The 24499-nt window shown below is 49.0% G+C and overlaps 1 protein-coding gene and 1 pseudogene across 1 annotated transcript; both read right to left on the bottom strand.

Annotated features, from left to right (window-relative positions):
• Positions 1–707: 707 nt before the first annotated feature.
• Positions 708–1622, bottom strand: ORNANAV1R3173 (vomeronasal 1 receptor ornAnaV1R3173). The gene is given in 1 exon segment (NM_001253565.1): positions 708–1622. A coding segment is annotated over 1 exon segment (915 nt).
• ORNANAV1R-PS3399 (vomeronasal 1 receptor ornAnaV1R-ps3399 pseudogene) lies at positions 20789–21789 on the bottom strand (annotated as a pseudogene).

The following is a 24499-nucleotide window of genomic DNA, read 5'->3' as shown; positions in this document are numbered from 1 at the left end:
CCTTCTGACTCCAAGGCCTGTGCTCTACCCACTAGACTATGCTCCTTCCCATTTCCACTTCTGGTGGTGAAATCTTTTCTAGGATTGTGTTGTTGAGAGTGAATTTCTTCCATAATTACCCACTGTGTGCATAAAAACTCAGTCATGCACATTATCTGGTTCTTTACCATTTTGATGATCATTGGTCAGACACCAGTCATGGGGAAGCATGGTCTGTCCAGCAAGACATGTGCATGAATTTGTATTTGCAGTAGTGGGGATGGTTTGCATGAGGTATTAACTCTCCCTGGCCTGGCCTAGTCCTTGTATGCAAAGCCATGCATCATGGGAATGCTGGAAGACCATGACAGCCTTGAACTTACCCCCCAGTGTTTCTGTTTTCCTGTTCTGGGTTATCCCTCTTCCCCAAACCAATGACTCAGAATTATCAGGCATTGTTTGGTGTCACTGGCCATGTGGAAACTTGGAACAGGGTACCAGGACACCAGGCAGTTCTGCTTCCAGGTCACAAACACAGACAGACATGGAAGCCAGATCAGTGGAGATGGAGGTACCAGGCTTCCGGGTATACAGGAGAATGAGACTTGCAGGACAGGGTGATTCTAACCCCTCCATTCAAGTTCCATAACTACCCTGTTCTCCTCATCCCTGGATTTCCCCTGCTCCCCATTAGGCATGCACCATTTCCCAAGACCCTAAGACGGATTTCAGTTGGGAATATGAGAATCTTTTTTCCAGAACATTCTCAACCTCCTGTCGCTGAGAATCATCAGAAATGGGCTGACAGCTGAAAACATTAAAGACATAATGCCGTTGCTACTAAGAATGAGAGTGGAATTTATCTTTATATTTAATAAAAAACTCAGGGTAATTGTGTTTTGTCCATAGAAGAGCACGTAGAGGGTGACCAGGGCAATGATTCTCTTTGCTGCTCTGACCTCGGGCATTGCCTTGGGGGAGCATCCAGCCCTGTGGATGTGTCGGACCTGCTGGTGGTGTCTCTGCAGGACAAATATCACGTAGCCACTGGCCATACTCATGAGTCTCACAAAGAATATATCGCGGAGGGAGAGCACCACTGCAAACACCAGGGTTGAGACTGCACTGGTCCTGATGGAGCAGTATTTCACGAGGATGACCCTATTTATACTGGTGCTGTTACTAGGTCCCATCGTGTCCATTGGTGTAGTCACATCAAAGAGCAGATTGAGGATCCAGAAGAAGAGGCAGGAGGGGAGAATGTACTTGGGGAATTGGGTTTTGACTCCTGCCCACTGGGTGGTGCCAGGGCTGATGGTGACAGCTTGGAAGATGCTCAGGAGGCAGGTGGTGCAGATAGCAAGACCCCGCGCCACCTGATAAATGTATAAGAGGATTTTACAACCAACGTCATCCAGGAAATTATTCAGCCCCCAAGCAGACAGGATGTCAGGGATCCCTCGGCTGAGAAGGGCCATGGTGTTGGCCAGGGCCAGGTGGGCTAGGATCTTGTCCCGAGGATTCAGCTGGTGGGTGGTGGAGACCACTTATGCATACACCAGGAGGAGGAACACATTCCCTGAGACCCCAAAGACAATTTTTAACAGAAAGAGAATCCCAAAGGCATGTTCATTAGCATCCATTCTCTTCACTCGGCTGTATCAGAAGAGATCTTCAGTAGTACAATCTGGGAAATGAGAGAACTAGAGAGAAACAAATATATGCATTGAGAGCTAGTGTCAGAGAGTGTCAAGAGTCAGAGGAAAGGACAGAAAGACAGAAAGTCACAGAGAGAGAGGAGATGAGGGAGAAAGAGTGGCAGAAGGAGTGACAGAAATCAAACCATCCATCAGTGGTATTTATTGAGCATTCCCTCTGTGTAGACCACTGTTCTAAGCGCTTTGGAGAATATTCATTCAATACTCATTCAATAGTATTTATTGAGTGCTTACTATGCGCAGAGTATTGTACTAAGCGCTTGGAATGTACAAATCAGCAACAGATAGAGACAGTCCCTGCCTTTTGACGGGCTTACAGTCTAATCGGGGCAGACAGGCAGACAAGAACAATGGCAATAAATAGAGTCAAGGGGAAGAACATATAAAAACAATGGCAAATAAATAGAATCAGGCTGATGTACATCTCATTAAACAAAATAAACAAAATAAAGGAATATAGTACAACACAATTAGGAGACACAGTCCCTGCCAATTATCAACCTTACTGTCTAGAGGGTAGGAAACAGATATATGTAGACAATGTGGGCAACGAACCTGCTACCTCTCACATTCCAAGTGAGAGTTCTGCCACTTCAGTTTATTCCCCTCAGAGAGTCAAACAGAGAGACGGAGGAAGAGAGAGGTAGAATTGGTGAATTAGATGGAGATGGTAAGGCAGTGAAACCAAGTCAGAAAGAGACAGTGTGAGTCAAAGAGAGACAGAAAAAGCTCTAGATAGAGACAAGTCAAGGAGGGAGAGACAGATGGAGAGTAAGAGTTAGAGAGACACAGAAATCAATCCCTCATTGGCATTCTATGAGCAGTTACTGTGTTCAGAGCACTGTAATAAGTGTTTGGGAGGGTAAAATGAAACAGTTGATAGAATGATTCCCTGCCCACGATGAGCATACAGTCCAGGGGGAAGACATACATTAGGGTTTTTATATATGACAAAGCTCCTTATCTTCCCACCCAAAACCCTGTCCTCTCCTTGACTTTCCCATCATTGAAGAAACTCTCCATCCTCCCCATCTCACAGACCCCTAACCTTAGCATTATCCTTGACTCCTCTCTCTCTCTTTCAACACACTTATACTAACCTTCACAAGATCCTATCAGTCACACCTTCGCAACATAGCTCACATTTGCCCTTTCCTCTCCATCCAAACTATCATGTTAATACAATCATTCATTCATTCATTCAATAGTATTTATTGAGCGCTTACTATGTGCAGAGCACTGTACTAAGCGCTTGGGATGAACAAGTCGGCAACAGATACAGACAGTCCCTGCCGTTTGACGGGCTTACAGTCTAATCGGGGGAGACGGACAGACAAGAACAATGGCACTAAACAGCGTCAAGGGGAAGAACATCTCGTAAAAACAATGGCAACTAAATAGAATCAAGGCGATGTACAATTCATTAACAAAATAAATAGGGTAACGAAAATATATACAGTTGAGCGGACGGGTACAGTGCTGTGGGGATGGGAAGGGAGAGGTGGAGGAGCAGAGGGAAAAGGGGAAAATGAGGCTTTAGCTGCGGAGAGGTAAAGGGGGGATGGCAGAGGGAGTAGAGGGGGAAGAGGAGCTCAGTCTGGGAAGGCCTCTTGGAGGAGGTGATTTTTAAGTAAGGTTTTGAAGAGGGAAAGAGAATCAGTTTGGCGGAGGTGAGGAGGGAGGGCGTTCCAGGACCGCGGGAGGACGTGACCCAGGGGTCGACGGCGGGATAGGCGAGACCGAGGGACGGCGAGGAGGTGGGCGGCAGAGGAGTGGAGCGTGCGGGGTGGGCGGTAGAAAGAGAGAAGGGAGGAGAGGTAGGAAGGGGCAAGGTGATGGAGAGCCTTGAAGCCTAGAGTGAGGAGTTTTTGTTTGGAGCGGAGGTCGATAGGCAACCACTGGAGTTGTTTAAGAAGGGGAGTGACATGCCCAGATCGTTTCTGCAGGAAGATGAGCCGGGCAGCGGAGTGAAGAATAGACCGGAGCGGGGCGAGAGAGGAGGAAGGGAGGTCAGAGAGAAGGCTGACACAGTAGTCTAGCCGGGATATAACGAGAGCCCGTAATAGTAAGGTAGCCGTTTGGGTGGAGAGGAAAGGGCAGATCTTGGCGATATTGTAGAGGTGAAACCGGCAGGTCTTGGTAACGGATAGGATGTGTGGGGTGAACGAGAGGGACGAGTCAAGGATGACACCGAGATTGCGGGCCTGCGGGACGGGAAGGATGGTCGTGCCATCCACGGTGATGGAGAAGTCTGGGAGCGGACTGGGCTTGGGAGGAAAGATGAGGAGCTCAGTCTTGCTCATGTTGAGTTTTAGGTGGCGGGCCGACATCCAGGTGGAGACGTCCCGGAGGCAGGAGGAGATGCGAGCCTGAAGGGAGGGGGAGAGGACAGGGGCGGAGATGTAGATCTGCGTGTCATCTGCGTAGAGATGGTAGTCAAAGCCGTGAGAGCGGATGAGTTCACCGAGGGAGTGAGTGTAAATGGAGAACAGAAGAGGGCCAAGAACTGACCCTTGAGGAACTCCAACAGTTAAAGGATGGGAGGGGGAGGAGGCTCCAGCGTAGGAGACCGAGAATGATCGGCCAGAGAGGTAAGAGGAGAACCAGGAGAGGACAGAGTCCGTGAAGCCAAGGTGAGATAAGGTATGGAGGAGGAGGGGATGGTCGACAGTGTCAAAGGCAGCAGAGAGGTCAAGGAGGATCAGAATGGAGTAGGAGCCATTGGATTTGGCAAGAAGGAGGTCATGGGTGACCTTAGAGAGAGCAGTCTCGGTAGAGTGGAGGGGACGGAAGCCAGATTGGAGGGGGTCTAGGAGAGAATGGGAGTTAAGGAATTCTAGGCATCGATTGTAGATGACTCGTTCTAGGATTTTGGAAAGGAAGGGTAATAGGGAGATAGGACGATAACTGGAGGGGGAAGTGGGGTCAAGAGCGGGTTTTTTTAGGATGGGGGAGACGTGGGCGTGTTTGAAGGCAGAGGGGAAGGAGCCCTTGGAGATTGAGTGGTTAAAAATAGAAGTTAAGGAAGGGAGGAGGGCAGGGGCGATGGTTTTAAGAAGGTGAGAGGGAATGGGGTCCGAGGCGCAGGTGGAGGGGGTGGCACTTGCGAGGAGGGAGGAGATCTCCTCTGAGGATACTGCAGGGAAGGATGGGAAAGTAGGGGAGGGGGTTGGTGGGGGGGAGGGGAGAGGCGGAGGGGTGACTTTGGGGAGCTCAGACCTGATCGTGTTGATTTTCGTGAGGAAATAGGTGGCCAGATCATTAGGGGTGAGAGATGGGGGAGGGGGAGGAACAGGGGGCCTAAGGAGAGAGTTAAAGGTCCGGAACAATCGGCGGGGGTGACGGGCATGGGTGTCGATGAGGGAGGAGAAGAAGCTTTGCCTGGCGGAGGAGAGGGCAGAGTTAAGGCAGGAAAGGATAAATTTGAAGTGTGTGAGGTCGGCTTGGTGCTTGGACTTTCGCCAGCAGCGCTCAGCAGCTCGAGCATAGGAGCGTAGGAGGCGGACGGAGGAGGTGATCCAGGGCTGTGGGTTAGAGGCGCGAGAGCGGCGGAGGGAAAGGGGGGCGAGAGAGTCGAGATGAGTAGAGAGGGTGGAGTTGAGAGCGGAGACCTGATCGTCGAGAGTGGGAAGAGAGGACAGGGTGGCAAGGTGAGGCGAGATGCTATTGGAAAGACGGATGGGATCGAGAGAGCGGAGGTCTCTGTGGGGCAGTAGCGAAGATTTGCAGGGGGAGGGAGTGTGAGAGATGAGGCAGGTGAGAAGGTTATGGTCCGAGAAGAGAGGGATTTCAGAGTTGGTGAGTGAGGAGATAGTGCAGCGGTAGGAGATGACAAGATCGAGGGTGTGACCGAGTCGGTGAGTGGGCGCGGTATGGTGGAGGAGGAGGTCGGCAGAGTCGAGGAGGGATAGCAGGCGGGCGGCAGAGGAGTCGTCGGGTACATCCGTATGGATGTTGAAGTCTCCAAGGATCAGAGTGGGCAGAGAGAAGGAGAGAAGGAAGGTGAGAAAGGGGTCAAGGTGGTTGAAGAAGTCGGAGGTGGGACCGGGAGGGCGGTAGATGACGGCGACAAGTAACTGGAGTGGGTGGTAGAGGCGAATGATATGGGCTTCGAAGGAGGGGAAGGAGAGGGAGGGGGGAGGAGGGATAGTGCGGAAGCGGCATCGGGGCGAGAGGAGGAAGCCGACGCCTCCTCCCTTACCGGTGAGTCTGGGGGAGTGGGAAAAGGAGAGGCCTCCACTGGAGAGAGCGGCGGCGGAGACCGTGTCTTCGGGAGAGAGCCACGTTTCCGAAAGGGCGAGGAGGAGGAGAGAGCGGGAGAGGAAAAGGTCATGGATGAAAGGTAGCTTGCCTGTAACAGAGCGGGGGTTCCAGAGGCCACACTTGAAAGTAGCTGTGGGTGCAAGGGGAGGAGGGGGGGAAGGGCGGGGGGAGGGGAGGGTTTGGATGGGAAGGAGGTGGCGGGGCCCTGGACGAGGAGAGGGGGATGAGGGGTGGCGGTGGGACAAGAGGACTGGGATTGGGCATGGGTGGGGAAGAGAGAAGGGGGGAGGGGGTGAAGAGGGGATTTGGTGGGGGGAAGAGTAGGGGGAGGGGGAAGAGGGGTAGCGCTGGTAAAGTGGGGTTCTAGGGCGGGAGAGAGGAGGGGGGGAGGAGACAGAGGAGAGAGCGGGAAAGAGCTGAGCGAGAGAGGGGAAGGGGAAGGGGAGGATAGGAAGGGGCGGGAGGGGGGAGGGGGGGAGAAGGGACATGACGAGGCCAGAGAGGTGGGTGGCAGCACTGACAACAATAAACAGTAATAAACGAAATCGGTAATATAGCAACATGATACAATATGATACAATACAGTGGTGCTAATATAGCAACATGATACAGTATGATACAATATAGTCGTGTTAATAAAAGGGGTGATGACCAGGGTCGGGGGTAGACTCGATTAAGGGGCGACCTGATCAAATTCAAAATCTGACGACAATAAACAATAAAAAGCGAGATCGCAAATATAGCAACATGCTACAGTAAGGCACACTACAATAGTGTTAATAAGCAGGCGATGACCAGGGTCGGGGGACGAGCCGTCCCTACCCGATCAGACTCAAAGTCAAGCGGCCAGCGGCCGAGAGTGTCCCAGAGCTCATGACCAAATAACCCTGTGGCGGCGGGGGGGCCCTGAGGTTGTCCGGGGTGGGTGGCGGCCGTAGGCGGCGGCTAAGGCAAGGTAACATGGTGAGAACAAGGACGTCGTCGCCCGGGGCGGGGGCGGGAGGGATGAATCACCTCAAGAGGGAAGAGGGAGTGAGGCCTTCCCAAAATGGCCGCCTCAGGCAGAGTGGGGGCTTCCTAAAATGGCCGCCTCGGGCGGAGTGGGGGAGCGGTTGGGGAGCACAATGTCCCTGGGCCCGAGCAGGGGGACACAATGTCCCCCGAGGACACAATGTCCTTGGGGCCGAGAAGGGGAGCACAATGTCCCCAGGATCGAGAAGGGGAGCGCAATGTCCCCGGGCCCGAGCGGGGGGGGGGGGAGGGGGTGGACTGGAAGCTGGTGGCTGGGGGTCTGTGGGGGCGAAGATCCGTAGTGTCGGAGTTCCCGAGCGGGGGTGCGGAGATCCAGGTTGTGAAAGGCTGAGGCGGGCGTGGGTCCGGACGGTCCGAGGCTCAGCTCCCCGGTGGAGGCGGAGGAAGCGCAGATGAGTCAGCGAGCGGTAGGCGAAGGGGGGCTTGTCGGGAATCGGGGCAGGGGCCGGGTGGGCCGAGGCTGCGCCTCAGGGGAGCAGAGATCCCGAGCCCACGAGGTAATGGCTCCAAGGGTCCGGGCGATGACAAGGCTCAGCTTCCCGGGAGGGGGGGGTGGTCTCGGCGTGGATGAGTCGGCGGTCGGCGGCCAAAAAGCCGCTAAAGTCGGCGGTCGGTGGCCAAAAGGCTGTTAAAGAGCTAGGCTGGAAACGGGGGGCAGGCAGCCCAAGGAACCACCGCCTGGGAGGAGAGCTCCAGAGTCCATGTGGTGGTCGATTCGGCTGGGAAGAGGGGGCCCGGCGGTCTGAGACTTACCCCCAGGGGAACAGAGATCCCGGGCCCACGTGGTAATGGCTCCAAGGGTCCGGGCGATGACAAGGCTCAGCTTCCCGGGAGAGGGGGGGTGGTCTCGGCGTGGATGAGTCGGCGGTCGGCGGCCAAAAAGCCGCTAAAGTCGGCGGTCGGTGGCCAAAAGGCTGCTAAAGAGCTAGGCTGGAAACGGGGGGCAGGCAGCCCAAGGAACCATCGCTTGGGAGGAGAGCTCCCGAGTCCATGTGGTGGTCGATTCAGCTCCAGGGGAGCAGAGATCCCGGGCCCATGCGGTAATGGCGCCAAGGGTCCGGGCGATGACAAGGCTCAGCTTCCCGGGAGAGGGGGGGTGGTCTCGGCGTGGATGAGTCGGCGGTCGGCGGCCAAAAAGCCGCTAAAGTCGGCGGTCGGCGGCCAAAAGGCTGTTAAAGAGCTAGGCTGGAAACGGGGGGCAGGCAGCCCAAGGAACCACCGCCTGGGAGGAGAGCTCCAGAGTCCATGTGGTGGTCGATTCGGCTGGGGGCACGACCACCCCTGACCAAGGCAGAGATGATCGACTACGTCCAACAGGGATTCACCCTCCGACACGGTCCAAGGCGGACTGGCAACGCCCTGCAGTTCCTCATCCTCATGAGTCATCCATCATGAGTCATCCATCATGAGTCAATCACTCATCCTATCCCACTTAGATTACTGCATCAGCTTCCTTGCTGACTTCACAACCTCCTGTCTCTCTCCCCTCCAGTTCACACTTCACTCCACTCCCCGGTCAACTTTCTACAATAAAAGTTCAGGACATTTCACCCGGCTCCTCCCTTCTCAAAAATCTCCAATGGTTGCCCATCCACCTCCAATACAAAAACTCCTCACCATTGGCTTTAAAACACTCCATAACCTTCAACCCTCCAACCTCACCTTGCTTCTCTCCTTCTACAACCCATCTCACATACTTCACGCCTCTACTGCTAACCTTCCCATGGTGCCCCTAAACCTGCCTCTCTCATCACTGCTGACCCTTGGCACACATCCAGCCCTGGGCCTGGAACACCCTCCCTCCTCATATCCAACAGTCAATTACTCTCCTTCATTTCAAAGCCTTACTGAAGGCATATCTCCTTCAAGAGGCCTTCCCAAAAGAAGCCCCATTTTTCCTTATCTTCCATTCCTTTCTGCATCATCCTGACTTGCTTCTCTTCCTCTTCACTTTAATATATATATATATACATATATCTGTAATTTCATCTGTTTGTAGTGATGTCTATCTCCACACCTCTAGACCATGAGCTCACTGTGGTCAGGGGGTGTCACTCTTTACTGTTGTATTTTATTTCTCAAGCACTTAGTATAGTGTTCTGCACACAGTAAGTGCTTAATAAATACGATTGAATGAATATGAATAAATAACTCATGAATATGTACAGAAAAAGACAGAAACACAGTATGACAGAGGGAAACAAAGAAACAAATCAGGTGTCAGACAGAGGCACAGGGAAAGAGACAGTCAGAGATGGAGGGACAGAGGCCAAAAGTCAGAAAAATATAGTAGAGGGATATATATGTATTTATATATATATACAAACATATAGAAAGAGAGATACAGAAGGACAGATAGAGACAGATGGAGAGACAGTCAAAAAATGACAGAGAGAAACAAAGAAGTGGAGAGAATGAGAGTAGACAGGTAGAGACAGAGAATGCAGAGAGACGAGGAGAGAAACAGAAACAATGATTAATTCATTTGGATGCCCAGTTAATTTCAGGACTACTTTCCATATGGACCCAGGACAAGCATATTTCCCTGTGGGCAGGTTACACAAGCCACTCAGAAGGTTTTCAGGTCCCACTTGGTTCCAATTCAGTCTCAACCCCCAGATAATGCTGAGAACTTGCCCCCAGTTCAGCAAGACAGGACTGGAATTCTCCAGGTTGGACTGAGGCAGGATGAGGCAGGATTCCCATGGCAACCTTGAGAAAATTTAAAGAAGATGAGGGAAGAAGCCTGGAATACCCTGTGACCCATCACTCGGGGACAGGTTCATTCGGGAATCGGCACGGCGAGACAGCGAAGGTGAGACCAAGGATGGAAAGGCTGAGTTTTATAAAAAATTCATTCCACGAGGCGAATTGAATTATTTGATTATTCTGAACACAGTCTATTTGAATTATTTGATTATTTTAAATGGGGTAAATTGAATAATTTGATTATATTAGAGATTCTCTATAGGATGAATATTCTTATGTGTTTCTTGCATGTGGTAAAGCACCCAGGTTTGACCCAGCAGAAATTCACTCATGGATTGTTCACGCACGATGATGTGGCTAGCTGCCACCCATGAGCACCTCCCATTTGTGAGGAATCCACTTATGCTTTACTGACCCATGGCAAAGCACCTGGCTTCCAGTCCCATGAGCGTTCAGCAGCACGGTACACTCCCCCATCCCTTGGCTTCTCACTTGGGGCAGGCAGGGTGGGCTTCTCACACCAGTGACAGAAGTGACCCGCAGCCAGCTGCTGCAAGTCTCGATCTGCTGCACAGAAGGCCAGAAGGCGCAGGTATTTATTACCTGTGCTACTAGGACACTGGAGCTTCCAGCCTCAGTTTATCCAATCTTTGCCCTCCCGCCTAATTCATACCTAATTTTATTGGCATGCGAGGGGAGGGACACCTTCTGTATTCCAGGTTTGAGCTGTCAATCTAGCAGTTTGGGATGTGGGGGCGATATCTCACCTTCACTTCCTAATTCCACCTGATGGCTCAGGCGGTCAAGAGATTACATTTGGTCTTGAGATGGTGGATATCCTGGGGTCTTCTTGGGACATACCCTCGATCTCTCCTCTCAGGTTGTTGGATTCTTGGACACCCACAGTGACCTCTATTATGAGAGTCGAGACTGGCCTCTTCTCCACTCCACCTCTCGGGTCCTATAGTGGAAGGGAGGGAGACATAGATGATGACTAATGTCTCTTGGGCACCAGGTAGCGGGACCTCACTGTGTATGCTCAGTCTTTGAGACCGGCCCTGCCCTGGACAGGAAGGAGACATAGTCTTCATTCTGGTAGACTTCAGAGTGGGCACACAGCAGGGTGGGCTTTAGGGAAATAAGAAAAGTTCCATTGCCTCCTGCTCTTTCCAGTAGGTGGCCGGGGAGAGGCCAGAAAGAGTAAAGGGGTCAGTGTTGAGAAGAGGTGGGGAGGAGAGAGGAGAAAAAGAAGAGTGGAAAGAGAAAAAGGAAAACGGGAGAAAGGATTGGGGGAGAAAGGGAGAAATGCCCGTGGAGTAAGAGTTAACGGGTAGGATGATAAAAAGAGAAGGGACAGGAGTAGATACAAAGAAGGAAAGGAAGAGAAAGAAAGAAGACCCATGGAGAGACAGAGAAAAGGGAGAGGAGGAGGGGATAAAGGACAAAGGCAAAGAGAAGGAAAGGCATAGAGAGAGACAGCGAAATGAGTCCGGTGGAGAGAGCGAAGATTTACCTGGTTTCTTATCTCGGCTCCAACACTGGTTTGTTTTAGAACCTTGGGAAAGTTCCTTCACTTCTCTAAGCCTCAGTTTCCTCATTTATAAAATGTGAACGAAATGCCTGTTCTCACTCTTATCTGCCTGTGACCCACATGTGTGGCCTAGACTATGTCCAACCCGATTATATTGTATCTATCCCAGCAATTAAAACAGTGATTGGCTTAGAGTAAGCATTTAATAATTACCACTATGATTATCATTATTATCACTGTTTTCATTCTTATCACTTCATTATTACTGCCTTCTAGTTGTTCACTGATGCCAGTGATGTTATATGTAATTCTGCACCACCTTTCACCCCCATTTCCACCACTGCTGGCCTGGTGGAGCGACTGAGTCATCCCCAGTTTATTCCCCATATTGGGGGACCTGAAGGAACTTCAGGTGCTAATGGGTGAACATCAGCTGCTGGGGGAATGGTGGACACCGATCCAGCACCAGGACTGTGTCCTCCAGGATATAGATGGAAATTTACCAAATGGTTAGCTGATGGGGCTAGGAGTCAAGAACCCAGGTTCTGCTAGTGACCTGCTGTGTGACACTGAACAGTTCACTGAATGTCTCTTTGTCTCAGTTACCTCTCCTGTTAAATGGGGATGAGATCCCTCATCTCTCTCCCTCTTAGACTCTGAGCATCAATAATAATAATGATAATGATGGCATTTGTTAAGCACTTACTATGTGCCAAGCACTGTTCTAAGTGCTGGGTAGATGCAAGGTAATCAGGTTGTCCCACCTGGGGTTCACAGTTGTAATCCCCATTTTACAGATGAGGCAACTGAAGCACAGAGGTGTTAACTGACTTGCCCAAAGTCACACAGCTAACAAGTGGTGGGGCCGAGTTATAGCCCACGACCTCTGACTCCCAAGCTCAGGCTCTTTCCACTAAGCCACTCTGTTTCTCCTCAATAGGGGATAGGGACTGTGTCCAATCTGATTATCTTATTTCTGCTCCAGAGGTTGGTGCATAGTAACCATTTATTAAATACCATCCTTATGAGCCCAGGTTCTTGTTCCAGCTCTGCCATGTGCTTGCTGGCTGACCTTGAGCAAATCACTCCACCTCTCCGGACTTCAATTTCCTCATTTGTAAAGTGACAGTCGTAATGCAATGACACAGAGATGGTGAGGACAGAGTGAGATACATCAAGTGACAAGCTCAGTTCAGTGCTCAGCACACAGTAAGCAGTCAGTAAATACCACTGATTGACAACACTTTAAGGTAATAATAGGACTGAGGAAATATAGGATGTCATTATTATACAACTCAGAAACAGTTCAAACTACAAAGAGAGCACAGTAAGGGGCAGTCTCGCCTACTTACCATATGGTGATTATTTATTACTATTTTGTACTTTCTCAAGCACTTAGTTCAGTCTGGACTCAAGTGCTCAACTCTGTAGTATTTATAGTATTTAACATTTCAATCTGCTCAGTACAGTCCCCTGCACACAGGAATCCCTCACTGAATACCACAGATGGGCTGATTGCATGCATAATTCAGCGAGGACTGTGGCTGTTCCGTTATATTTTTCATCCTCACACACACCAATGGGTAAATAAAACCGTCAGTGATATCATCTTTAAATATAAAGAACAAGACCTATGTGCGAGTGTGTACCTCTGCGGGGGTGTACATGTGTTTGTGTTTATCTGTGTGTGTTTCTGTGTTTGTCTGTGTTACTTGTGCAGGCAAGGAGAGCAGTGAGTAACTAGAGAAGCAGTGTTGCTTAGTGGAAAGAGCCCAGACTTGAGAGTCAGAGTTCGTGGGTTGTCGTCCTGGCTCTGCCACTTATCAGCTGTGTGACTTTGGACAAGTCACTTAGCTTCTCGGTGCCTCAACTACCTCATCTGTAAAATGGGGATGAAGACAGTGAGCCCCACGTGGGACTACCTTGATTACCTTGTATCTACCCCAGCTCTTAGAACAGTACTTGGCACATAGTAAGTGCTTAAATGCCATTATTATTCTTAGTGAGAAAATGTCACTGGTCTTTCTTCTTCCATGCTCTTCTGACTTCAGTCCACATTTCACCCGGTAGCTTGGATTACCTTTCCAAAGTATTATTTTGCCATTTTGTCTTACTCACCCACACCGATTGTGAATTCAACCTGGGAGGGCAGCTCGCAGAAAGTGAGACTCTGTCTGGACGAGGCTGAGGCAGTATTTATTAACAGGTTTTTTCATCTCTCCACTCCCTCAGGGTATGATTTGTATGTGTGTGTGTGTGTATGTGCATAAGTCGGTGGGTGGAGGGGGTAGGGGTGGATAAGGAAAGTGTCAGTTAGGGAATCGCTGAGCACTAATCCACTCTGACACACTGAAGGAGAAATCTCAGGATATTTTCAGACTCCCCTTCCTGCAGCCCACTAGTCAGCCCCTTTTCTCGCTGCTCCCTCTACCCCCCCTTCACCTCTCCGCAGCTAAACCCTCTTCTCTCCCCTTTCCCTCTGCTCCTACCCCTCTCCCCTCCCATCCCCTCAGCACTGTACTCATCCGCTCAAGTGTAAATATCTTCATTACCCTATTTATTTTGTTGATGAGATGTACATCATCTTGATTCTATTTATTTGCTATTGTTTTAATGAGATGTTCTTCCCCTTGATTCTATTTATTGCTACTGTTCTTGTCTGTCTGTCTCCCCCGATTAGACTGTAAGCCCATCAAAGGGCAGGGACTGTCTCTATCTGTTACCTATTTGTACACTCCAAGCGCTTAATACAGTGCTCTGCACATACTAAGTGCTCAATAAATACTAGTGAATGAATGAATGAATAGTCTGGCACAACATGAGCCCAGATCTCTCCTTGCTATTACCAGTTGCTAATTGACACATCAGAGGTGCCCATAGAGATAAGTAGCATTATCATTGCCATTCCTGCACTCCTTTTTTTTCCTCCACTTCCTGTACCTCTCCCTTCCCTACTCCTTTTCCTCTTCTACCCCTTCCACTCTTCCCCTTTCTTCTCTGCCCCTCCAACCCACCATCTCGCTGAATTAACTTTGGCCCTCAGCTCTTAGAGCTGAAGACAAAGAGATCGTGTGAACTGAAGAACATGGGTAACAGCCAAGAGATTTTTGTAAGATCTAAAGAGGAACCAGATCCCAGTTGAGATTAAGGAACTAGGGTAAATGAGAACAGACTGCATTTGGCTCCAGGATTTGGTTATTTTCCTTTTGACCAGACACAAAGTAATTTAAGTTCATGATAGTCTTGTGACGAGTTCCTATTTTTTTTTTTTTGAGTCTGCCATCGTAAGTATACTACAGCAGAGTGTTCTATCCAGTGTGTTCTATAGAATTTCAGTAAGGCTTTAAGGGAAGGGAGATCTGTGGTGTGCCAGTGTGCTGTTGACTGTCACCCCCCTTCTCAACTGTGATTCCATTGATGGGTAGGGATTGTCTCTATTTCTTGCTGAATTGCTTCCCAAATGCTTAGTACAGTGCTCTGTACACAGTCAGCGCTCAATAAATATGATTGAATGAAAGAATGAAGGGAAGATGTTTCTAACGGGGAGAGAGAGCATGAGCAAGAGGTCAGTGGAGGGAGACATGAGAAGGAAACATGGTGAGTAGGTTGGCTTGAGATGAATAAAAAGTGCAAGCTGGTGTGGATTGGGAGAAGAGTGTAGATAGAAAAGCAGTATGCTCTAGTGGACAGAGCATGAGCCTAGGAGTCAGAAGCACCAGGGTTCATACCCCTACTCTGGCACTTGTCTGCTGTGTGACCTTAGACAAGCCATTTCACTTCTCTGCATTTCAGTTATCTCACTGAGGAAATGGGGATTAAGACTGTGAACCCCATGTGGGACAGAGACTGTGTCTGACCTGATTACCTTATATCTACCTCAGCACCTGGAAAAATGTTTGGTACATAGTCCTTGACAAATGCTAGTATTATTATAACAGGTAGAAGGGAAAAAAAAACTGGTGGATTGTCTGAAAGACAGTGGTGTAGCTCTGTTTGCTGTAGAGCAGAATGAGCAACCATTAGGAGTTTTTGTTTTCTCAAGATGGAGGGACCTCATCAGAATTTAAGAGTGAATCCTAGTAAACTGGCCACCACCCCAAAGGTCCTTGTCCCCTGGAGCAGTGAGCCACCTGAAGACTGGCTCTCTATAGCTGCCATTGTCCAGAACAGCTTTCCGAGGGCAGGAACCTATAGAACATTTAGAAAACTTGAGTCCCTTAGAATTCCAGGTACTGGGCTGTCATCCCTTCTTACCTAACTTTCCAATCTTTCCCCTCTTATACTGATTTGTTAGCACTGTAACTTGTAGTCATTTTTAATCAACTGTTATTCTGCTTTGTCTCTGTCTACCCTCTGTGCTTGTCTCTGAAGCCCAGAGGAATGAGCATGGAAATGTAAATCTGGAGAACCAGGATGTAGTCCCAGCTCTGCCTCTGGCCTTTTGTATGACCTTGAGCAGGTCACTTTGCTTCTCTGGACTTCAGTTTCCTAACCAATAAAATGGAGACATGATTCCTGCTATAGCTCCCTCTTAACTTTGCATATTTGTACTTATCTTCTATATCTATTTCTCAAGCATAAACTCATGTACTTAACAACAATTCTTCTCATTTCAAACTGTAAGGTAATTCTTTCTCTGCTCCCTCACTCTTCCCCCCAGACCACTAGGCTTTAAATTTCTTGAGGGTATGGATCATGTCTTTTGAACTCTAACAAGTGCTTAGTACAGTGGTTTGCATAAAATAAGTATTCAAAAAATGCTGTTGATTGATAAGATTGTATGTCCACTACTGGACAGGGACTGTGGCTGATCTAATTATTTGTGTTTATCCCAGCACTTAGTACAATAGCTACTTAATGAACATGAAAACCAACCAGTGAACATTATAAATGAGGTCCTCCAAGCTCACAGTACAGGACTTAGAACTCAGAAGGTGATTCATAAATTTGTTCACTATTACTATTACAGAGAAAACTCTGGTCATGCTTAATAGGACACAAATACAAGATCTCTGATATGAATCTTTTTAATCATCAATCTCTGTCCTCATCACCATCCTCATCATCAATATCAAACAACACTATTTACATAATTATCTCCCCTCCCTCGCAAGAGGTCCTTCCAACCCTATTCTTCCTCCCTCTTTCCATCACCTAGGCTCTCAGATCTACAGCCTTTGAGCACTTTGATACCTCTTGCCCAGCCCCACATTTATAGGTACATATCTTAAACTCTGTCTTTTCCCCAGTTAGTAATTTTTACAATGTCTGCCTCCCCTCCAGACTGTAGTTCTTGTTAGTTAGGGATCGTGTCTACCATTCATTCATTCATTCATTCAATAGTATTTATTGAGCGCTTACTATGTGCAGAGCACTGTACTAAGCGCTTGGGATGAACAAGTCGGCAACAGATAGAGACGGTCCCTGCCGTTTGACGGGCTTACAGTCTAATCGGGGGAGACGGACAGACAAGAACAATGGCAATAAACAGCGTCAAGGGGAAGAACATCTCGTAAAAACAATGGCAACTAAATAGAATCAAGGTGATGTACAATTCATTAACAAAATAAATAGGGTAACGAAAATATATACAGTTGAGCGGACAAGTACAGTGCTGTGGGGATGGGAAGGGAGAGGTGGAGGAGCAGAGGGAAAAGGGGAAAATGAGGCTTTAGCTGCGGAGAGGTAAAGGGGGGATGGCAGAGGGAGTAGAGGGGGACGAGGAACTCAGTCTGGGAACGCCTCTTGGAGGAGGTGATTTTTAAGTAGGGTTTTGAAGAGGGAAAGAGAATTGGTTTGGCGGAGGTGAGGAGGGAGGGCGTTCCAGGACCGCGGGAGGACGTGACCCAGGGGTCGACGGCGGGATAGGCGAGACCGAAGGACGGTGAGGAGGTGGGCGGCAGAGGAGCGGAGCGTGTGGGGTGGGCGGTAGAAAGAGAGAAGGGAGGAGAGGTAGGAAGGGGCAAGGTGATGGAGAGCCTCGAAGCCTAGAGTGAGGAGTTTTTGTTTGGAGCGGAGGTCGATAGGCAACCACTGGAGTTGTTTAAGAAGGGGAGTGACATGCCCAGATCGTTTCTGCAGGAAGATGAGCCGGGCAGCGGAGTGAAGAATAGACCGGAGCGGGGCGAGAGAGGAGGAAGGGAGGTCAGAGAGAAGGCTGACACAGTAGTCTAGCCGGGATATAACGAGAGCCCGTAATAGTAAGGTAGCCGTTTGGGTGGAGAGGAAAGGGCGGATCTTGGCGATATTGTAGAGGTGAAACCGGCAGGTTTTGGTAACAAATAGGATGTGTGGGGTGAACGAGAGGGACGAGTCAAGGATGACACCGAGATTGCAGGCCTGTGGGACGGGAAGGATGGTCGTGCCATCCACGGTAATAGAGAAGTCTGGGAGAGGACCGGGTTTGGGAGGGAAGATGAGGAGCTCAGTCTTGCTCATGTTGAGTTTTAGGTGGCGGGCCGACATCCAGGTGGAGACGTCCCGGAGGCAGGAGGAGATGCGAGCCTGAAGGGAGGGGGAGAGGACAGGGGTAGAGATGTAGATCTGCGTGTCATCTGCGTAGAGATGGTAGTCAAAGCCGTGAGAGCGGATGAGTTCACCGAGGGAGTGAGTGTAAATGGAGAACAGAAGAGGGCCAAGAACTGACCCTTGAGGAACTCCAACAGTTAAAGGATGGGAGGGGGAGGAGGCTCCAGCGTAGGAGACCGAGAATGATCGGCCAGAGAGGTAAGAGGAGAACCAGGAGAGGACAGAGTCCGTGAAGCCAAGGTGAGATAAGGTATGGAGGAGGAGGGGATGGTCGACAGTGTCAAAGGCAGCAGAGAGGTCAAGGAGGATCAGAATGGAGTAGGAGCCATTGGATTTGGCAAGAAGGAGGTCATGGGTGACCTTAGAGAGAGCAGTCTCGGTAGAGTGGAGGGGACGGAAGCCAGATTGGAGGGGGTCTAGGAGAGAATGGGAGTTAAGGAATTCTAGGCATCGATTGTAGATGACTCGTTCTAGGATTTTGGAAAGGAAGGGTAATAGGGAGATAGGACGATAACTGGAGGGGGAAGTGGGGTCAAGAGTGGGTTTTTTTAGGATGGGGGAGACGTGGGCATGTTTGAAGGCAGAGGGGAAGGAGCCATTGGAGATTGAGTGGTTAAAAATAGAAGTTAAGGAAGGGAGGAGGGCAGGGGCGATGGTTTTAAGAAGGTGAGAGGGAATGGGGTCCGAGGCGCAGGTGGAGGGGGTGGCACTTGCGAGGAGGGAGGAGATCTCCTCTGAGGATACTGCAGGGAAGGATGGGAAAGTAGGGGAGGGGGTTGGTGGGGGGAGGGGAGAGGCGGAGGGGTGACTTTGGGGAGCTCAGACCTGATCGTGTTGATTTTCGTGAGGAAATAGGTGGCCAGATCATTGGGGGTGAGAGATGGGGGAGGGGGAGGAACAGGGGGCCTAAGGAGAGAGTTAAAGGTCCGGAACAATCGGCAGGGGTGACGGGCATGGGTGTCGATGAGGGAGGAGAAGAAGCTTTGCCTGGCGGAGGAGAGGGCAGAGTTAAGGCAGGAAAGGCTAAATTTGAAGTGTGTGAGGTCGGCTTGGTGCTTGGACTTTCGCCAGCAGCGCTCAGTAGCTCGAGCATAGGAGCGTAGGAGGCGGACGGAGGAGGTGATCCAGGGCTGTGGGTTAGTGGAGCGAGAGCGGCGGAGGGAAAGGGTGGCGAGAGAGTCGAGATGAGTAGAGAGGGTGGAGTTGAGAGCGGAGACCCGCTCGTCGAGAGTGGGAAGAGAGGACAGGGCGGCAAGGTGAGGAGAGATGCTATTGGAAAGACGGATGGGATCGAGAGAGCGGAGGTCTCTGTGGGGCAGTAGCGAAGATTTGCAGGGGGAGGGAGTGTGAGAGATGAGGCAGGTGAGAAGGTTATGGTCAGAGAGAGGGATTTCAGAGTTGGTGAGGGAGGAGATAGTGCAGCGGTAGGAGATGACGAGATGGAGGGTGTGACCGAGTTGGTGAGTGGGCGCGGTATGGTGGAGGAGGAGGTCGGCAGAGTCGAGGAGGGATAGCAGGCGGGCGGCAGAGGAGTCATCGGGTACATCCCTATGGATGTTGAAGTCTCCAAGGATCAGACTTCAGAGTATGTTACCAACTCTAACATACTCTAACATACTGGGTGCCAAGACAAACTAGAGGTAAAATGGGAGGTCCCAGATCTTATGGTGCTTATAATCTGCTATTTTTGCTTTTATGCTTGTCTTTCTGGTTAGATCACTGGGGTGTGTATCCATTGGTTTTCTATACGTTCCAAGTTTCTAGTTCAGTACAGTGTACCAAGAAAGTGCTCCATAAACGCTACAATCATCTCTATTGCTACTATCCTACTAGGAGTACTAAGTCTAAAACAACTATGGCTAAATTTAGTAAATAATCAAGACAATGATGATAAGAATAAGAAGAATAAGGACAAAGGTAGGAGAGTTCTCCTTTGGTTCCAAGACTTGTTCCTTGGTTACAAGACTTTTTTATAGTATTTGTTAAGAGGTTACTATGGTCCAGTAACTGGGGTTCACACAAGTTAGTCAGGTTGGACACAGTCTCTGCCCCACATGGAGCTTGTTGTCTTAAACCCCATTTTGTAGCTGAGGTAACTGAGGCTCAGAGAAGTGAAGTGACTTCCCCAAGGTCTCCCAGCCTGTGTCTGTTCCGTGTTACAGTCGATTAGACTGTAAGCCCATCAGTGGGCAGGGACTGGCTCTATCTGTTGCCAATTTGTACATTCCAAGCGTTTAGTACAGGGCTCTGCACATAGTAAGCGTTCAATAAATACTATTGAATGGATAAATGTTACACTGTTCTGTCCCAGGTGCTTACTACTGTGATCTGTATGCAGTAAGTACAAAATAAATACAATTGAATTTATGGAATGAATGAATGAAAGTGGCAGAACCAGGATTAGAACACAGGTCCTTCTGACTCCAAGGCCTGTGTTCTGTCTACTAGGCCATGCTCCTACTCATTTACACTTCTGGTGGTGAAACTATATCTAAGATTGTGTTGTGGAAAGTGAATTTCTTCCATACTTGCCTACTGTGCCCTTAAAACCTCAGTCATGCACATTTTCTGGCTCTTTGCCATTTTGATGAGCATTGGTCAGGCACCAGTCATGCCACCAGCAAGTCACGTACATGAATTTTTATTTGCACTAGAAGGGATGTTTTGCACTGAGGTTTTCACACTCCCTGGCCTGGTCCTTGTATGAAAAGCCATACAGAGTGTGAATGCCAGCAGACCCTGACAGACCTGAATTTACCCCCAGTGTTACTGACTGCTTCCCTTTTCTGAGTTAGCCCCCTTCTCCAAACCAATGACTCTCAGAATTATCAAGCACTATTAGGTGTCACTGGCCAGGGGAAACTTGGAACAGGGAACGAGGACACCAAACAGTTCTGCTTCCACATCACAAACACATACAGACATGGAAGCCAGCTCAGTGGAGATGGAGGTATCAGGCCTCTGAGTATACAGGAGAATGAAACTTGCAGGACAAGTTGTCTCTGGCCCCTCCATCCCAGTTCCATTACTATCCTGTTCCCCAGATCCCTGGATTCCCCCATTCCCTAACAGGCATGCACCATTTCCCAAGACCCTGTGAGGGTTCCAAGTTGGGAGTATAAGAATCTCTTTTCCAGAACATTCTTATCCTCCTGTCACTGAGAATCATCAGAAATGGACTGACAGCTGAAATAGTTAAGGACATAAGGTTGTTGCTCTGAAGGATGGGAGAGGAATGTATCTTCATATTTAATAAAAAACTCCGGGTGATTGTGTTCCGTCCATGGAGGAGGACGTACAGGGTGACCAGGGCAGTGATTCTCTTTGCTGCTCTGACCTTGGGCATTGCCTTGGGGAGCATCTGGGTCCGTGGAGGTGTCTGGCCTGCCGGTGGTCTCTGTGCAGGACAAACACCATGTAACCACTGGCCATGCTCATGAGTCCCATGAAGAACATATCACGGAGGGAGAGCACCACCACATTGACCAGGGTTGTGACTGTACTGATACTGACGGAGGAACAGTATTTCAGGATGACAAAATTCGTGTTGGTGCTGTTCCCAAGGCCCATGATGAACATCGGTGTAGTCATGTCAAACAGCAGATTGAGGACCCAGGAGAGGAGACAGGAGGGGGGGATGCACTTGGAGAATTGGGTTTTGACTCCTGCCCATTGGGAGGTGCCAGGTCTGATGGTGATGGCCTGGAAGACGCTCAGGAGGCAAGTGGTGCAGATGGCAAGACCCCGGGATACTCAATAAACGTATGAGAGAATTTTACAACCAACGTCACCCAGGAAATTCTTCAACCCCCCAGCTGACAAGATATCGGGGATCCCCCGGCTTAGAAGGGCTATGGTGTTGGCCAGGGCCAGGTGAGCGAGGATCATGTCTGGAGGATTCAGCAGGTGGGTGGTGCAGACCTTTTGTGCATATACCCAGAGGAGGAATACATTCCCTGAGACTCCAAAGACAATCTGTACCAGAAAGATGATCCCATAGGCAAGCTCAATGTCATCCATTCTTTTCATTTCAAAATGACAGAAGAGATCCTCCAGTAGCATAACCTGGGAATGAGAGAAACAGAGAGAGACAGACATCCAAACTAAATGAGAGAGTTAAGGAGAGACAGAGGCAGGGGGACAAAGAGTGAGAGACAGAAAGACACACTGAGAGTGATAGAGACAGGGGCTTAAACAAAAAGAAAGAAGGATATAGGATGAGGAAAGAATATAGGATGAGGATAGAGAGAAAAAGAGAGGGACTAGGTAGTAACCTCGTTGTGGGCAGGGACTTTGTGTTACATTGTCCTCTTCCAAGTGCTTAGTACAGTGCTCTGCACCCAGTAAGTGTTCAATAAATATAATAATAAGAAGAATAATGGTGGCATTTGTTAAGTGTTTCCTATGTGCGAAGCACTGTTTTAAGTGCTAGGGGGATACAAGGTGATCAGGTGGTCCCACGTGGGGCTCACAGTCTTAATCCCCATCTTACAGATAAGGTAACTGAGGCACATAGAAGTTAAGTGATTTGTCCAAGGTCACATAGCTGACAAGCGGTGGAGCCGGGATTAGAACCCATGACCTCTGACTTCCAAGCCTGTGCTCTTTCCATTGAAGTACGCTGCTTCTCGACAATTGACTGAGTGAAAATATGATTGACTGAGTGACTGAAAGGGAGAGGAAGAGGCAGAGAGAGATAAAAAGAGAGAAACAGAGGGAGATGGAAAGACAGAGGGAGATAGGGAGAGACAGGAAGTCAGAGAGACGTGAATAGAGAGAGCATAGAGAGACAGGAGAAGAAGATGTAGCTACAGATAGTCAAAGAGACAGAGAAGCAGCATGGCCTAGTGGATGAGCACAGACCTGGGAGTTAGAAGGACCTGGGTTCTACTCCTGCTTCCTCCACTCTTCTGCTGTGTGACCTTAGGTCAGGGACTTAATTTTTCTATGCCTCAATTCCTTAATCTGTGAAGTGGGGATTAAGAGTGTGAGCCCCATGAGGGACAGGGACTCTGTCCAGCCTGATTAGCTTGGATCTACCCCATTGCTTAGAACAGTCCTTGCCACATATTGAGCACTTAACAAACTACCATAGAAATTTTTTAAAAATAGTAAAAAAAAAGATGCAGGGAAAGACAGAGAAGTAAAGCAGATTTTGGAAGCACAGGTGGAGAGCAGAAGGAGATGGAGAGGTAGTGTCAGAAAGAGATAGATTGACTCGAAGAGATACAAAGAGAGTCATAGATTAAGAGAAAGTGACAAACTCAGGTAGAAAGAGGTAGATGGGGAGTCAGAGACACATTTAGTGAATCAGAGAGAGACATATTAGAGAGACAGTCCGAGAAAGATAGAGAGAGAGAGACTGTGTCAGAAAATGACAGAAAAACAAAGTGGAAAGACTGAGAGTGAGAGAGGTAAAGAGAAAGACAGAAATTGAAAGAGGCAGGGAGAGTCAGAAAAATGTATTAATTCATTTGTATGCCCAGTTAATTTCAGGACTACTTTCCACATGGGCCCCTGACAAACATATTTCCCTGTGGGAAAGTTAAACAGGCCACTCAGAAGATTCCCTGATCCCCCTTTGCCCCAGTTCAGCCTTGTCACCCAGACAATGCAGGGAACTTGCCCCCGATTCAGCAAGGAAGGATGGAAATCCCCAAGGCAGGATTGCCAAGGGCCACCTGGGAAAATTTGAAGAAGACATGGGAACAGGCCTAGGACACTCTCAGTCTCTCCTCTCAGGGTGTTGGATTCTGTGAAACTCAAAGTGACCACAGTATGTTCAAGTCGAGACTTGCCTATTCTCCACTCCACCTCTCGGGTCCCATGGTGGAGAGGAGGGAGTCGTGGGTAATGAAGAGTAAACCTTGAAAACGGGGCTGAGAAACCAGGTCAGAGAGAACTCATTGCAAAGAGAGTTGGAGCATGGTTGAAGATTGTAAATACACAATTTCTTCTCACAGATATGTGAGAGGACATTTCAGGTCATTATGTTTTCACATTAACATAACTGAGAACAGAATAATCAGAGTAAGTCCTATACTAGTCATTTTGGAGCATGAAAGTGTTTAGAGGAGATGATCTCTGTCCTCAAGAAGTTCATAGCTTAGTAGGAGGAACCTCAATTCCATGTCTAGTTACATCTTGGATCAAAGTTACATCTTAAAAATCAGCATTACCTAATGCCGTGGTCTTAGAGTCAAAGGACCTGGGTTCTAATCCCAGCTCCACCACTCCCTAGCTGTGTGACCTTGCGCAAGTCACTTAATCGTGCTTGGCACATAGTAAGCACTTAATACAGCAAATACCATTATCATTATTATAATTATTTGCTCTGGACTCAGTTTCCTCAGCTATAAAATGGGGATTCAATACCATTTCTTTCTCGACTTGAGACTGAGCCTCATGTAGAACTGGGTCTGTGCCCGACTTGATTAACTTGTGTCTACTTGAGGCCTTGGGATATAGTAAGTGCTTAACAAATACTATTCAAATAAAAAAGAGGGAGATCAGGCCTAGGCAGGAAAGAAATTTGTTCTGTGTTCTGGATGCTTTCAGGGAGGGCTGTCAGAAGGGTGGGCTTTAGGGGAACAGGAAAGCACTCCTGTCTCTTTGTAGCAGAATCTATGTCTCCTGACTCCTCTTGAGGAAAATCTACATCAACACCCTGGAGGAAACAATCCTGGTACTTGTCAGGTGTCCATAATAATAATAGTAACTGTGGTATTTGTTAAATGCT

The sequence above is a fragment of the Ornithorhynchus anatinus genome, unplaced genomic scaffold, assembly GCF_004115215.2.
Source record: "Ornithorhynchus anatinus isolate Pmale09 unplaced genomic scaffold, mOrnAna1.pri.v4 scaffold_110_arrow_ctg1, whole genome shotgun sequence".
NCBI classification, from domain to species: Eukaryota; Metazoa; Chordata; class Mammalia; order Monotremata; family Ornithorhynchidae; genus Ornithorhynchus; species Ornithorhynchus anatinus.
The sequence above is the reverse complement of the archived record's forward strand: the minus strand, read 5'-3'. Positions and strand labels throughout refer to the sequence as shown.